General features: G+C 43.6%; 2 protein-coding genes across 3 annotated transcripts in view; both read right to left on the bottom strand.

The window, feature by feature from the left end:
• LAMA3 (laminin subunit alpha 3) overlaps window positions 1-8678 on the bottom strand; it is a 90603-nt gene extending 81925 nt beyond the window's left edge. Inside the window, exons 1-3 of the mRNA XM_064379328.1 lie at window positions 8457-8678; window positions 5355-5453; window positions 2282-2365 (exon numbers count right to left, since the gene is read on the bottom strand). Coding sequence (XP_064235398.1) covers window positions 2282-2365; window positions 5355-5453; window positions 8457-8609 — 336 coding nt within the window. The 5' untranslated portion in view covers window positions 8610-8678. The remainder of the gene's footprint in view (window positions 1-2281; window positions 2366-5354; window positions 5454-8456) is intronic.
• The window catches only part of LOC105712112 (laminin subunit alpha-3-like), a 33511-nt gene continuing 27141 nt past the window's right edge, over window positions 8568-14937 (bottom strand). Inside the window, exons 11-13 of one of the 2 annotated variants that reach the window (XM_064379330.1) lie at window positions 12217-12361; window positions 11328-11522; window positions 8568-8618 (exon numbers count right to left, since the gene is read on the bottom strand). In XM_064379330.1, the coding sequence (XP_064235400.1) occupies window positions 11331-11522; window positions 12217-12361 (337 nt within the window). In that variant the 3' untranslated portion in view covers window positions 8568-8618; window positions 11328-11330. Of the gene's footprint in view, window positions 8619-11323; window positions 11523-12216; window positions 12362-14937 lie in introns of those variants that run through there. The other variant, XM_064379329.1, reaches the window with a different exon arrangement.

The raw sequence follows: 14937 nt of genomic DNA on the forward strand, positions 1-14937 counted from the left end.
ACCACATCTGGCTAATTTTTGTATTTTTACTAGAGACAGGGTTTCACTATGTTGGCCAGACTGGGTCAACAAACTCCTGACCTCATGATCCATCCACCTCTGCCTCCCAAAGTGCTGGGATTACAAGCATGAGCCACCGCACATGTAATTTTTTTTTAAAATATTTTTGGTAGAGACAAGGTTTTGCCATGTTGCCAGGCTGGTCTCAAACTCCTGACCTCATGATCTGCCTCCCTCAGCCTCCCAAGGTGCTGGGGTTACAGGCATGAGCCACCATACCCAGCCTGTTTTGTAATTTTTTAATAGTAGCCATCCTAATTGGTGTGAGATGCCATCTCATTATGGTTTTAATTTGCATTTCTCTAATGATTAGTAATGTTGAACATCTTTTTATGTAAAAGCCTGCCTTTTTAACCTTTACATTTTGTTGCCCTTGTTGAACTCAGTTTTTATATCTCTTAAATAGGCACAGTAATGCCTAATGTCCGGGGGGTATGATTATAATTAAAGTAAATTAAACGATACAATGCATATAAAGTATTCAGCACAGTGCCTAGCATGTAGTAGGCATTCAATAAATGGTAGCTGTTACTGACATACAAATATAATACTCATATTATTTTAATTTATACTTTAACAGCTAAAGGAATAATTTATATATAATAATTCCTCATTTTAAGTGTACAATTTATAGTAAATTTACAGAAGAATGCAATCATCATCATAATATAATTTTAGAACATTTCTATTACCTTAAAAAAAAAACACCTGTGTAAATTTGTAGTCACTACCCATTCCCACCCTCAAATCCAGGCATCCACTAATCGACATTCTGTTTCTCTGCATGTGTCCATGCTGGACAATTTATATAAATGCCAGCTTAATTTCAACAGTATACAAAAGCTGTGCTTCTATTAGAATCATTCCCTCCTCTTTTCTTGTATGCTACTATTGTACAAATTGTATCTTTATACATTGTGTGCCATTTCCAGATGGCTGCAAGGCTTCGATTAATTTCCAGAGTTCTGAAAATGTTGATTCTGACCTTTTTTTTCTTTTTTGCCAGTTCTCTAACTGCTTTTATGGAGGACAGAATTTTTAGAGAGATTCTCACTCTATCATTTTACTGATATACCCTGTCTCACATAAATAGAATCATACAATATATTTTTTTGGTGTCTTGTAGTATCAATATTTTGTTTTCTTTTTAATTGCCAAATAGTATTCCATTGTATAGCTGTACCTGTTCAGAAACATTAAATATGTCTGCAAGTTCAAAGTACTCAAAAAGTTTCACCTAGAGGTACTGGACATATTTAATATGAATGGAACACTATTTTTAAGGAGTAGTTGTAACCAAGTAAGTATAACAAAATGTTTTGCAATCTGATGAGCTTTCCTTTATTTTGCTAGTATTACTCTTGTTTCTTTTCATAGCTTTTCTATCTACTCATCCTAAGCATATGTTGAACATTAACGACGTCTCAAGCACTGAGGGAGACCTGAGGATGACAGCGAGCTATGTCATAGCATTTACAAGCTCACAGGTTTTTTGTTTGTTTGTTTGTTTGTTTGAGACACGATCTCACTCTGTTGCCCAGGCTGGAGTGCAGTGGCACAATCATGGCTCACTGCAGCTTTGACCTTCTGGGCACAAGTAATCTTCCCACCTCAACTTCCCAACTAGCTGGGATTACAGGCGCAGTCCGCCTTGCCCACTGAATTTTTGTTTTTGTGCAGACAGAGTTTTGCCATGTTGCCCAGGCTGACTCATGGAGTTTTTACAACTAGGATAATTAATTGTGAAATGGGAGAGACAATGTTAAAGGGCTGGACAGATGGTACCAAGAAAGCCACGTGAGCATCAAACACTCTACATTTTATATAATTAGTATTTTGAAGCTATACAAGTTGGGTATCTCTTGTCTGAAATGTTTGTCAACAGAAGTGATCCAAAGTTCAGATTTTTTTTTTTACTTTGGAACATTTGCATTGTATTTACCCGCCGATTTTGGATTATTCCTAATCCGAAAATCCGAAACCTGAAATCCTCCAATGAGCATTTCCTTTGAGTGTCATGTTGGTGCTCAAAATATTTTGGGTTTTGGAGCATTTTGGATTTTCAGATTAAGGATGCTCAACCTTTATATATAAATTTATATTTATATAAATAGAGTCTGTATTTTTAAAAGTCTTAAAATGAGTAAAAATCATGATTGTCTGAAATCATTAAGTCATAAAACAAAAGACCCTCCCCACTGTATGGTTGCTCTTGCTTTACCTCAACCACCTGCACTCGCCCGTGATGCAGCCGGTCTGGCCGTGGGGTATTTGCTTCTTCATAGATGATGGACAAGTGCTGACCCTGTTTAAAGAAAACCGTGAATGTGTTAGTACCTTCACTGGGATCTTTCAAGATTTATAACTGATCTAAGGAAACATTTCTATGATCTATATCATATGACATACCTGACTTAAAAAATAGTTCAGAATTAACTGATTGGTAAAAAGATTATTGACATGGAAACAGAATAATTATAGGCAATACGGTGTCTTTTCACAAATAGGAAATCAGGAAAATTGCCTTGGCCAAATATAATTTTTTTTTTTTTTTTGGCAGCATAGAGTCTCACTCTGTTGCCCAGACTGGAGTGAAATGGCACAATCTTGGCTCACTGCAACCTCTGCCTCCCGGGTTCAAGCAATTCTTCTGCCTTAGCCTCCTGAGTAGCTGGGATTACAGGTGCTCACCACCACACCCTGCCTATTTTTGTATTTTTCGTAGAGAACAGGTTTTACCATGTTGACTAGGCTGGTCTCGAACTCCTGACCTCAAGTGATCCACCTGCCTTGGCCTCCCACAGTGCTGGAATTACAAGTGTGGGCCCACCACACCCAGCAGAAAAGAAATTTTCTTTTTTTAAACTATGCCTTGTAGTCAATGCAGGAAGTGCTGTTTTCATTACTGCCCACTGAACCAGACTGTGGTGGGAAGAAAGTGCTTTGGTGGGTGGGTTACTGAGGAGGGTGGGGAGGGCAGAGGGTTGGCCCATGCAGGGAGCTACAGGCTGGCATGTGGGGTGAGAAATTCCCCTGCTGCCTCCCTCTGTGGGACCCATCCTCATTCATTCTCAGCCTCCAGCCCACGGCATTATGGTGGCTCACATTTGCATCTTAACAGGGCAGGTTGGGGTGGCCAGCAGCCTACTGCACCAGCACTCCACCATCAGCAACCCTGCTACCAAAACACATACAAGTCCCAGCTTTTCTGCTATAGCACCAAACCCTAGAGGGTTCCATTCATTAGGGCTGGTATTTCAGAAAGAAGACCATTACCTGGAATCAGATATCATTTAAAACCTTAATCTAAGAAACATGCCCTAGAGACTCTTAATTATAGTGAATTAGAACAAAGCAGCAGGGAAAATGTTTCATGAGCCTAAATTATTTTCCATGTTTGAAGGTAAAATTAAACAGAAAATTTGGTCATTACCTTCCAGTGAATTCCAATGGTTTGCATAATAAACTCTTTGGCAGTAAAAAAAAAATTGGCCTGGCCTGAACTACAAGATGCTCTGCAAAAACATGAAACTGAAATACAGCACTGCTGTGACGGTGTTTTTACTGTGTAGCTATTTTTTCTTAGACTATAATTCCAAAATCTTTGCTGCTTCATCTTCAAGATATTCTGCAAAGGTTCCTTGGGGTTAAAACAGTTCAGTAGATTTGCATACCAGTAAAAACAAAACACAACACAGCAGTGCCTGAACACAAATATCTACCAAGAATGTGCTGCAACGAGGTGTGTGTGACTTGCTGGTCCCTGTATACAGTGCATGACATGAGAAAACCCTTCAGGGAGCTATTATTACATCACATTAATCACATCCCATAAACCAGAAATAGAGCCGACTTCAGGCAACGCCACCCTACCCTATGCTCAGGGTATTGTGCCCTGTGTTGTAGGGAATTCAAAGTAGGATGTGATACTACCCTTTCCCTCAAGGAATTTTCTAGATGGCAGTACTGAATTGTGTGCCAGGCATAGAGTGTGTGGATGTTGTTACTTCCCTTCTCAAAAAACGAATGTCCCCTCAATGGTGGATGAACCACTTGAGGTCAGGAGTTTGAGACCAGCCTGGCCAATATGGTGAAACTCTGTCTCTACTGAAAATACAAAAATTAGTTGGGCATGGTGGCCCATGCCCATAATCCCAGCTACTCAGGAGGCTGAGGCAGGACAATCACTTGAACCAGGGAGGCAGAATTTGCAGTGAGCCAAGATCATGCCACTGCACTCCTGTCTCGAAAAAAAAATTCCTGTTATAGCATCAGACCCTTTCACACTTGTTTTCAATGACTCTGCACACACTGATGATACAGCCCCATTGGACTGGTCATCCATGAGCACAGCCTCCTGCCCTGTACCACTGCTGAGCCCTGTTAGCCTTCGTCCCTGCCCCCGGAAGGGCACTTCTCTTTGTATGCCCATTCTTAAAGACTTGGCTCAAAATGAACCACAAAGTCTTCTAAGGGCATCTAAGACCACGTGACTCCCATTCCCCCTACCCAAACCCCAGCACTAAGAGGGCTCTGTTTGGACTCTCCTCCAATGGCTACTGTTCAGTGGGTTAGACTTCCTGGCATATTTCCCTGATTTCCCCTACTTTTGAGGAAGGGGGTCATTTGTCCTTTACAGAGTCCAACAATACAGTCTTGCCCCATGGGAAGGACTCAAAGACATTTATGAAACAAAATTAAAATATAGAAACATTAAAAAATACTTAATATGTGGCGGGACATGTGGCTCACACCTGTCATCCCAGCGCTTTGGGAGGCTGAGCAGGGCGAATTGCTTGAGCCTAGGAGTTTGAGACCAGCCTGGGCAACACAGTGACATCCTATCTCTACAAAAATTAAGATGAAAGAAATTAGCTGGCCATGGTGGTGTGTGCCTATAACCTCAGTGCTCGGGGAGGCCAAGGCAGGAGTATTGCTTGAGGCCAGGAGTTCAACTCTAGCTTGGGCAACACAGTGAGACCCTGTCTCTACAAAAAAAAAAAAAAAAAAAAGTTTAAAAAAAAATTTTAACATGGGGAGGCAATACTTTGTGAGAGGCAAGAGCAAAATACAGTTAAGTACTTTGGAGGCGAGAAGAGAAAAACCATTTGGTCAGAGGAGGCAGGATCCTGAAAAGATGCTACATGCTCTAAACTTTGATTTAGTTTCTACAAAATATTGGAAATGATTTAATCCAATTCTTGTATAGGCCACATATCAAGATGTCCTAAACTTAGATCAGCACCAACTGCAGCTGCCACTTCCTGCCACTTAGGTTGCGCCCTGATACCTACAGTGAGCTGTACGTCTGGCTTCTTTTCCAGAAGAACCATGTCACCAGGCAAGCCAAAGGACTTGGCTTGGTAAGTGAGGTAGCCACCATATGAAGAAACCTAAAATGGAATGAATAGCATCAATAGCACAAGCATTAAAAGAGATGATGTCGGCGTCAACCCACATGAAAAGCACTTAGGCACACAAAGTGTGGAAAGAAACACACTTGACCTGTTCACAAGGGTTGTATCTAGACAGCGGGGTTGAGGATGGTATTGTAACTTTCTACTTTATGCTATTTTTAATGTCATTTGAAATGTTTAGCATGAACATGATTGAGTTTTACAAGTAAGAAGATACCTTTATTTAAAAGAAAAGTAAGGCTGAGTGTAGCAGCTCATGCCTATAATCCCAGCACTTTGGGAAGCGAGGCAGAAGGATCACTTGAGGTCAGGAGTTAGGGACCAGTCTGGGCAATGTAGCAAGACCCTGTCTCTACAAAAACATTCAAAAATTAACCAGATGTGGTGGTATATGCCTGTAGTCCGTTACTTAGGAAGCTGAGGTGGAAAGATCGCTTGAGCCCTGGAGTTTGATGCTGCAGAGAGCTATTATTGTACCAATGCACTGCAGCTTGGGCAACAAAGCAAGACTCTATAAAAGAAAGAAAGAAAAGAAAAGAAAGAAAGAAAGAAAAAACAGAAAAAAAGAAGGAAGGAAAGAAAGAAAGAGAGAGAGGAAGAGGGAAGGAAGGAAGGAAAATAGTCATGTTTCTTTTTTTTCTAGATGATTACTAAACCAATATGCTTATTTAATCCATAACTATTCTAGGAAATATAGGCCATTGGTTTCTTTTTTAACTGAGAGAACTGGATAATATCTATCAGTCACAAAGTGAGCCTCTAAAAATAAATTGTCTCTAAAAACAATTCTCCTGAAAGCAGATGGTGAACATTTCCCAAATTATTGTGAGTTCTGGTGGGTACAGAAGTCATGGCTGACTACTCCAGCAGGTGCACAGATGTCTCAATGTCGCACAAGCAGCATGACAGTGGTGGGGACATGGAGTGAATGGTCACAGTTTTCTGACAGCTACTTCACACTTTGGGTCCTGACACCTCCCACCCTTAACACAATCAAGAAGGAAGAAGTCACAGAAGGATGAAAATCACAGGCAAGATCACCTCTGATTAGATAGAACGAAATAGGCTACAGGAAAATGCCGACAACTTAGAACAGGCAGGGAGAAAAAGCCACACTCTTCTGGGATTCCATTCAACAGAAGCTTTACCCTAGAGTCTGTAACCTGACAAAGTCTTACAGAGTTTTGATCTTCAAGCCTGGAAGTATTCCAAGGTAATGTCTTGAATTATCATCGCGATTAAGTATTGCTTTTTTGATGGAGTTAAAGTGGTTTTAAAAACATGGCCACAAATTCTTTGCACTCCTGCCTTCAAGAGGTAGAGCTTAATTCCCCCTCCTCTTTTTTGTTTCTGTTTGTTTTTCTGAGATAGAGTCTTGCTCTGTCACCCAGGCTGGAGTGGAACGGCATGATCTTGGCTCACTGCAACCTCCACCTCCCGGGTTCAGATGATTCTCCTGCCTCAGCCTCCTGAGTAGCTGGGATTATCGGCGCCCATCCCCATGCCTAGCTAATTTTTGTATTTTTAGTAGTGACAAAGTTTCATCATGTTGGCCTGGCTGGTCTCAAACTCCTGACCTCAGGTGATCCACGTGTCTCAGCCTCCCAAAGTGCTGGGATTACAGGTGTGAGCCACCAAATTCCCCTCCTCACAAGTGTAGGCTGGGCTTAGTAACTTGCTGCTAATGAATAGAATAAAGGAGAAGTGAGGGCATGGCAGTTCTGAAATTAGGTTATAAAAACACTGCAGCTTCTGTCTTGAGTGCTCTCTCTCTCTCTCTCTCTCTCTTTCCCTACCCCTTTCCCTGCCCCTTATGAGTTGCTTTGGGGGAAGCCAGCTGTCATGTCATGAGGACCCTCAAGTAGCCTATGGAGGGTCTCACATGATGAGAAATGGAGGCATCCAGCCCACAGCCAGCTGGAAGCAGAGACCTGCTAACAGCCACGTGGGTGAGCTCGGAAGCAGATGCTCCAGTCCCAGGTGACTACAGCCCTGGCTGACATCTTGACAGTAACCTCGGAAGACTCTGGTCCATCCCCTCCTGAATTCCTCATCCAAGATAATCATTATTGCTTTAAGCTGCAATGTGTTGGGGTAATTTGTTACATAGCAAGAGATGATCAATACATGGGCCCATCATACAGGGGTGAAAAGGAGTATTATATGAGAGAGAAGTGGGATCATAGGAGAAAGGCAACATTCCCCACACTCAGATGTCAAAACCCACAGTCCTTCACCCAGAAGCTGAAGTTAGAGACCTCAGGCCAACGAGGCCCTACTATTTCAGTCCTCCTTATGTGAGAAGATGGCATCCCCTGAGCCAGGCCCTGTGAAATCCACCCGTTAGCAAGTTCCACCCTTGCTAAGAAACATATGTGACCTGATGGTGTTTCCACATGAGGCCTGAGTTTCTGTTCTCATAAAATGGGTGGAGGTGGTCAGCCTCTGGCATAGTAACTCACGCAGCAAGGGAAGAGCAAGTGCTGTGTGAGCTCCTGAGGGGTGTGGAACTAACGCGATTCTGCTTACGGAAGTCAGACTGCCACCAGAGCCTGTTTCTTTTAATAAGCTTGTGAGTCACTTGTCAGCTTTTGTTTTTCTAACAAAGAGGCTTTCTTCTGCCTTAAAATAAAGAATTCTCAGCATTTAAAAGCATGCATGTCCCATTTGCAATAGATATGATTTAAATGGTTATTTCCCTGGAGGAAAAGTCTTTGACATTACGTAAAAACAGAAAAACGTTGTGGGTGATTTCCTTTGCTGGTAGCTCCTGCATGGCGAGGGTGGAGCGCAGGGGGTGCCTGCCCAGCCCCTCACAACAGGAGGCAGGGTCTCTTCTTCATTTTTAGTTCACCCAATTTCCGAAATGTTAGGAACGTAAACTGCTGAATGCTTCCTTCCAGATTTCCAGGAAATGACGCTCACACAGCGAGAGCAGAGGCCCACCAAGGGTCCAGAAGAACAGCAGGACATCATTACCTTGTCCCCCAGGTAGGAGGCGGGTGCGACCCAGGACGCGCTGCGGACGGTTGTGGGCAGCTCCTGGAGATCCGCCACCATGCTGTTGCTGCCCGGGTTGAATGAGACGGGGATGTCCACTCCGTCTGCTGTCTCCAGGCGCCAGCCCAGCATATCCACAAACTGGAATGAGGGAGAGAAGCAAGGGACGGAAACATCTTGATTGTGGCATCCCTGGTGATGGCTGCATCATGTCCTAGAGAAAGCTCTGCAGGCAGCCTCCTTGCCTCAGAGGCTTCCTTTTTGCATCTCCTCTGGCACCTGCCTTCCCGATCCGGAGCTCCACTGGACCCATTGCCCCTGGGAGTTCTGGGAAGGCAGCAGCCACACGTATGTGGGATTTATCTTTGTAACCCAGCACACATCCTGGTTCTTGACATTTAGTAGGTGATCAATAAGTGTTCACATAATAAAGAAGTAAGTGTATGAATAAAAACTAGGACTATGATGCATTTAATGGCAAGCTCCTCATAGAGAAAAATGTGATGTGGAATTCAGTGGCCTGGTATTATTTTCTCTAAATGGAGCATCAAAATTAAATATTTTCCCAGTCACAAAGGAAGCCAGTTAATTTTGAGGTAGAAAAGAAAGAACTGGACAGGGATAGGATTGGATTAATGCTTTCTGGTTCTCAGGGGTGGGGAGAAGAGACTTCAGAGCAGATTTACAAAGTTTCTTTTTTTTCTAATTACTAGCTGCACCTCTTTTAGGAGACAGGCAGTAAAAGATAAAAAATAGGCAGGCAGTAAAAAACATATAACAGTCTTTTTTGGGCTGGGGTGGTGGCTTACATCTGTAATCCCAGCACTTTGGGAGTCTGAGGCAGGCGGATCACCTGAGGTCAGGAGTTCAAGACCTGCTTGGCCAATAGGGTGAAACCTTGTCTCTATTAAACACAAAAATTGGCCAGGCATGGTGGGGCACGCCTGTAATACTCAAGAGGCTAAGGCAGAAATCGCTTGAACCCAGGAGGCGGAGGTTGTGGTAAGCCAAGATCATGCCACTGCACTCTAGCCTGGGCAACAGAGCGAGACTCCACCTCAAAAAAAAAAAAAGTCTTTTTTTGAATACTTATTGGATATAAGACATGACTCACACAAAACGAGCAAGCATGAGGTTACTGGTTCATGGAATAATGAAAACAAGAAAAGTTTTAGTTTTATGAAGTTAATTTAAAAAATGGCCAAAGAAGGCTGGGTGCAGTGGCTCACACCTGTAATCCCAGCACTGTGGGAGGCTGAGGTGGGAGGACTGCTTGAACTCAGGAGTTTGAGACTAACCCGGGCAACATGACAAAATCCTGATTCTACAAAAAAATATAAAAATTAGCCAGGTGTGGTGGTGCATGCCTGTAGTTCCAGCTTACTCAGAAGGCTAAGGCAGGAAGATTGCTTGAGCCCTGGAGGTGAAGGTTGCAATGAGCTGTGATTGCACTCCAGCCTGGGCAAGAGAGACCCTATCTCAAAACAAAGAAAAAAAGAAAAAAAAAGTGGCCAAAGAAAAGATATGGTAAAATAGATGAGAAGGAAAGCAAAACAGAAAGAAGTAAAAACAAGAAATGAGGGGTGTGATACCTATTGTGACATGATGAGAGATATCAATTTGGTTATTACTACCAGTTTCTGGCACAGAGCTCCTAAAACCCTTTCAATTTTCTGAATGACAGGGGTGATAGGAGCATCTTTTGCCATGATACTTTCTCAGTCCACAGTTCCTGACGCCAGAGCTTCTAAGACTCTTGGACTCATGATGGTAACAGTGTCTCTTTGTGTGCTAATGAGATGACTGGTGGCTGGATCCTCTGGGTAGCTTCAGGATGGGGGCATGTAGCCAGGAAGACCAAGGTAGGATGAGAGGGTTGGGACTTTCAGCCCTACCCGCAACCTCTGAAAAAGGGAGAGGGACTAGAGATTGAGTTAATTATTAATAGCTGATGATTTAACCAATCACGTCTACATGAAAGAGCCACCAAAAAACCCCTAAATGATGGCTTAGGAGAGCTCCTGGGTGGGTAAACATGTCTGCATGCCAGGAGGGTGGGGTGCCCTAACTCCCATGCCAGGAAACCTCTGGACTTCACCCCGTACACCTGTTCACCTGGCTGTTCCTCTGTATCCATTATCATATTCTTTATAATAAACCGCAATAGTAAGAAAAGAGTTTCCTGAATTCTGGGAGCCATTATAGCAGATTATCAAACATAAGGAGGGGGCTGTGGAAAACCCCAACTTGTAGCAAAGTACTAGAGAAGCACTGGAGACCTGGGACTTGCAACTGACATCTGAAGTAGGGACAGTCTGGAAGAACTGAGCCCTTAGCCTGTACAGTCTGATGTCACCTCCAGGTGGAGAGTGTCAGAAGTGAATTGAATTGCAGGACACCCCGGGAGTGTCTGGAGAGAATCAGAGAATTTTGGGTATGGAAAAAAACCCACACATTTGGTGTTAGCGTGTTTTGAGTATGGAAACAGTATTTTCTTTTAAGGGGAAAAATAACAAACTCTATTTATTTAATGAGATTTATTGGGCATCTATTATGTCCCAGATCCTGTTCCAGGCACTAGGGGTGTATCAATGGGCTCACATTCCAGGGATGGAGGAAGAAGGGCAATAAACAAATTTTAAAGCAGAATGTTAAATATGTTAGGGAGTGCTGACTGCTGTGGGGAAGACAAGGAGAAGGTCAGCAAGAGTGACCAGGGTGTGCTATTTCACAGGGAGTAGTCAAGGAAAGCCCCTCTGAGCACATGACATTTGAGGAAACACCTGATGAATTCAGGAAACAAGAATTTTAATATGCTGCAGGCCAAGGAACAGTGAGGACAACACTTACCATTTAACAAATCCACGTACAAAACGCTCCCCAGCACTTCCTGTCAATGCATACCTTAGCTCTTCGCTTATGTGAACTGTGACATTGATTATTTACTCCAAAACAGAAACAGCTGGTACAACCCTTGAGATTGGCTGGGTCCAAGTGGAATGATCCTTCTCGACACACATCGCACTCTGTGCCTTCTACGTTTTCCTATTGAAGCAAAACATGAAGGAAGAGATTACTTCTAAAGTTTCCCTGGTTGCAATTAGCTACTTGCACAAATTAAATACCAACAGAAGATGTTAGCATGAGGATATGAATGAAACATTAAAAGAGACGTTAATTATTAAGCTTTCATCCCACGATAATTGTTTAAACTTTTATGCCACACATGAATGGAGGAAAGAATTCTCTAAATTTGATAAGATGCCCCTGGGGTATCTTGCAAGTAGAGAAATAGCACCGTATGGTTCACAGTACAGGGAGACCAATTCATCTCACTCACCACCACCTTAAAACATCTGCTGGGAACTGGAAGGTCTCCTACAACCTGGCGGAACCCCTTGGAGCAGAGATGATCACCTGGAGTCCATTGTCCAGGAAAGGGTTTTAGGGGAACCTATGGACCTCATGAAACTGTAGATTAAAGTTTGTGTTGATTTTTCTGGAGTCTATTCTGTCATCAGATTCTAAGGGGGTACATGACCTCTCCAAAAGATAAAAGGGGTCTTGCATCCTAACTATTTCTATAAAATTAGATCATGACTGTAAAATGCTACACACGCTATAAACAACTATTATGGGTCAGTCCCATTTCCAACATACTTTTCTATGTTAACTCAACATGAAGCACTTCCCCGCTGACTGGTAGCTGGCGCCTCTGGCATTGAACGATCTCTCTTACCTTGCAGAGGCAAGCCCCCGTCCCTGGGTCACACACTCCTGGCTCAGTCCCATCTCTGTTGCAATTGCAGGGAACACACTCAGGAAAGTGGTAAAACCCGGAAGCACATCGGTCACACTGCTGCCCTGTGATTCTGGGCTTGCATCTGTACACAAAGTAAAGGAAGCAAAAATCATCATCTTTGAACACACAATTTTAAGGTGCTCACTTACACTACAGTGGAGTAGTTGGTGTGCAAAGCCAGTTAGATACAACGCCTGCTTATAGTCCAAGGCAGAATGGAGAGAAGCAGATAAAAGGCACTTACAGAAAGTAGGTCATTGACCATTGGCCATTGTGGATGGTCATGGATGACCATCATAGATGGGTCAGGCTTAGCACTAGGTGCTGGGGGGTGCAAGAAGGGGCATGGCCCCTGGGGCTGGAGGGCTCCCGCAGATGGCCCATGAGTAGAAATGATGATGATATATACACAGGGTCTAACTGAGGTTCAGAGGAGTAGCAAGTGACCCAACCACAAGTTTCCCTGGGGAAAGTGACTCCTGCCCTGAGCTTTAAAGGGCAGAGTCATGGGGTAGGAGTTGGGATGGACATTCCAGACAGAGGGAACAGAGCGAGAGATCACCCCGCATGTGCAGAGAACAACACAAGCGTGGTGCTGCTGGGGCAGATGTCCAGGCAGGGAATGCTGCCCCATGGCCTGAGGAGGTAGGTGTACCAGATCATCAGGACAGAGGGGCTGGACACTGTCCCACGGCAGCACAGAGCAGTAGTTGAGACCTGTGTATCCAAGGCTAGAGTTCTAATCCAGCTCTGACCATATGAGACATACCATCTTAGTAAGTTCTTTAACTTCCTGAAGCCTGCTTTTCATATCTATGAGGGACAGAATACGGTAGCTGCTGCTTCCTGGGATTGCTGGGAATCTGTGAGGCAGTACATGAATGCGTGCAAAATTTCAGCCCAGTGCCTGGCACACGACAAGTTATAGACAGGGGAAGACTGTCATGAAAAGCTGTTAAGGAGGAGAGAGTGTGGTTGGACTTTTATGAAGGATGGAGCCCAGAGGGTGAATTCCACCAGCAGCAGCAACAGGCTGTCAAGTCAGGAGAGAGACTGGAGGCTGACCTAGGGCAAGAGTATTCCAGATGAGGAGAAGGGATAGGCTCCCGAACTATTTTGGGGTGACGTTTCTGGGAACTGTAATATTCTGGGTGAAGAGTAGAAGAAAGAGGAGAAGACAAGAAGACTCCCAATTTCCCTGCTTGGGCAATGGAGTGGATCTTAACGCCCCTTGTCACCTGCAAGGGGCAGAGCTTGGAGAAAAGCACGGTAGGGGGGACACAGGGGTCACTCTGAGTCATCCATCCTCATCCATCTGCAGGTCCTTTTAACTGAAGCACTGGGCAGACAAGAAAATACAAGCAGCTGAGCAGAGGCAGAAGAGCAGTGGGCTATGGCCGTGCCTGGAGAGCCCAGAACTCGAGGTCGAGGAGGGGAAGAGAAATTGCTGTGAGCCCCGGGGAGCCAGGCACTGCATTCGGAGCTAGGATCTACCTACACACGGACTAAGGAAAGTATTAGAAATATGTTTTATTGTCATATAGGGAAAAACATTTTATCATTCTATTACTACCAAATGTAAGCTATCGCCTATCTCCTAGAACCTATGAAAATATCTTACCCCTGTGACTACCCTAAAAAAGTGAAATATGACTCTTCATATCCCATTAAGTTTCTCTTGGGCAAATACCCCTTTGGCAAATATCTGCATAAAAAGGATTTTGTATGTGATTAAGAATATGAATTCGGAACCAGGTAACCTACTTTGAATCCCAACTCTACCACTTACTGGACCTTGGGCAAATTGGTCTCTTTACAACCAAGTGTCTTCATCTGTGAAAATGGAGATAACGATACCTACTTCACAGGATTGTTGTGAGGATTAAAAAATACACGTAAAACCTTAGAGTAGTTGCTTGCACACACATAAGTATTTGCTATTGCTATTCCAGCTGTGACATGGGCTAAGAAGAGCAGATGGGTGCCCTTTCTGTCCACTCAGCACACCTAAAAGGACTAATTCAGCACTACCTGCAAGACTTGCTGACAAGTTCTGTCTTTCAGTCCCATCCCTCTCATCTCTCCCTACCTGATCCCTGCAGAAATGATTCCATAAGGAAGTATCCTCAAAACCACACTTAGAGCAATGTAGATATAGAGTATAAATATTCTGCTTGAAGTGCATGGCTCTAGTGCAGTGGATTATAAACTCTGGGAGGGGTTCAGAGACTCTTTTGGAAAGCTGGGTAAATTATGGGCCATCTTCTCAGAAAAGTGTCCACTAAACTCACGGAAAGACTCACTCTCATATACACACAATTTTGCATTCTCTATCAGAGGGTTCCTGGCCCCAGGTTAATAACACCTACTCTCTTCTTGTGACTCTCAGACTAAATGTAATCCAACAGTCTGGCAAAAAAATAAAATAAAATAAAGCCTGTTCCCAGTGATTCATTATTTCTGGAGAGAAAGCAAGCGTGGAGCACAAGGACTTTAGTGGTCTAGAGATGGAAAAGAAGAGAGTGCAGATGACCCCTCCCAAAACAAAAGCCATCAGAGAGAGGAGCCTTAGAACAGAAGAGGGCCTTTGGAGATGGCCTGACATAGGCTGGGGGAACCTTACTTCTCTTTTCCTGGCAGTGAAGGAAAGAACACTGT

This window comes from Aotus nancymaae, unplaced genomic scaffold (assembly GCF_030222135.1).
Source record: "Aotus nancymaae isolate 86718 unplaced genomic scaffold, 86718_ANA_hifiasm-v0.15.2.pri h1tg000020l, whole genome shotgun sequence".
Taxonomy (NCBI): Eukaryota; Metazoa; Chordata; class Mammalia; order Primates; family Aotidae; genus Aotus; species Aotus nancymaae.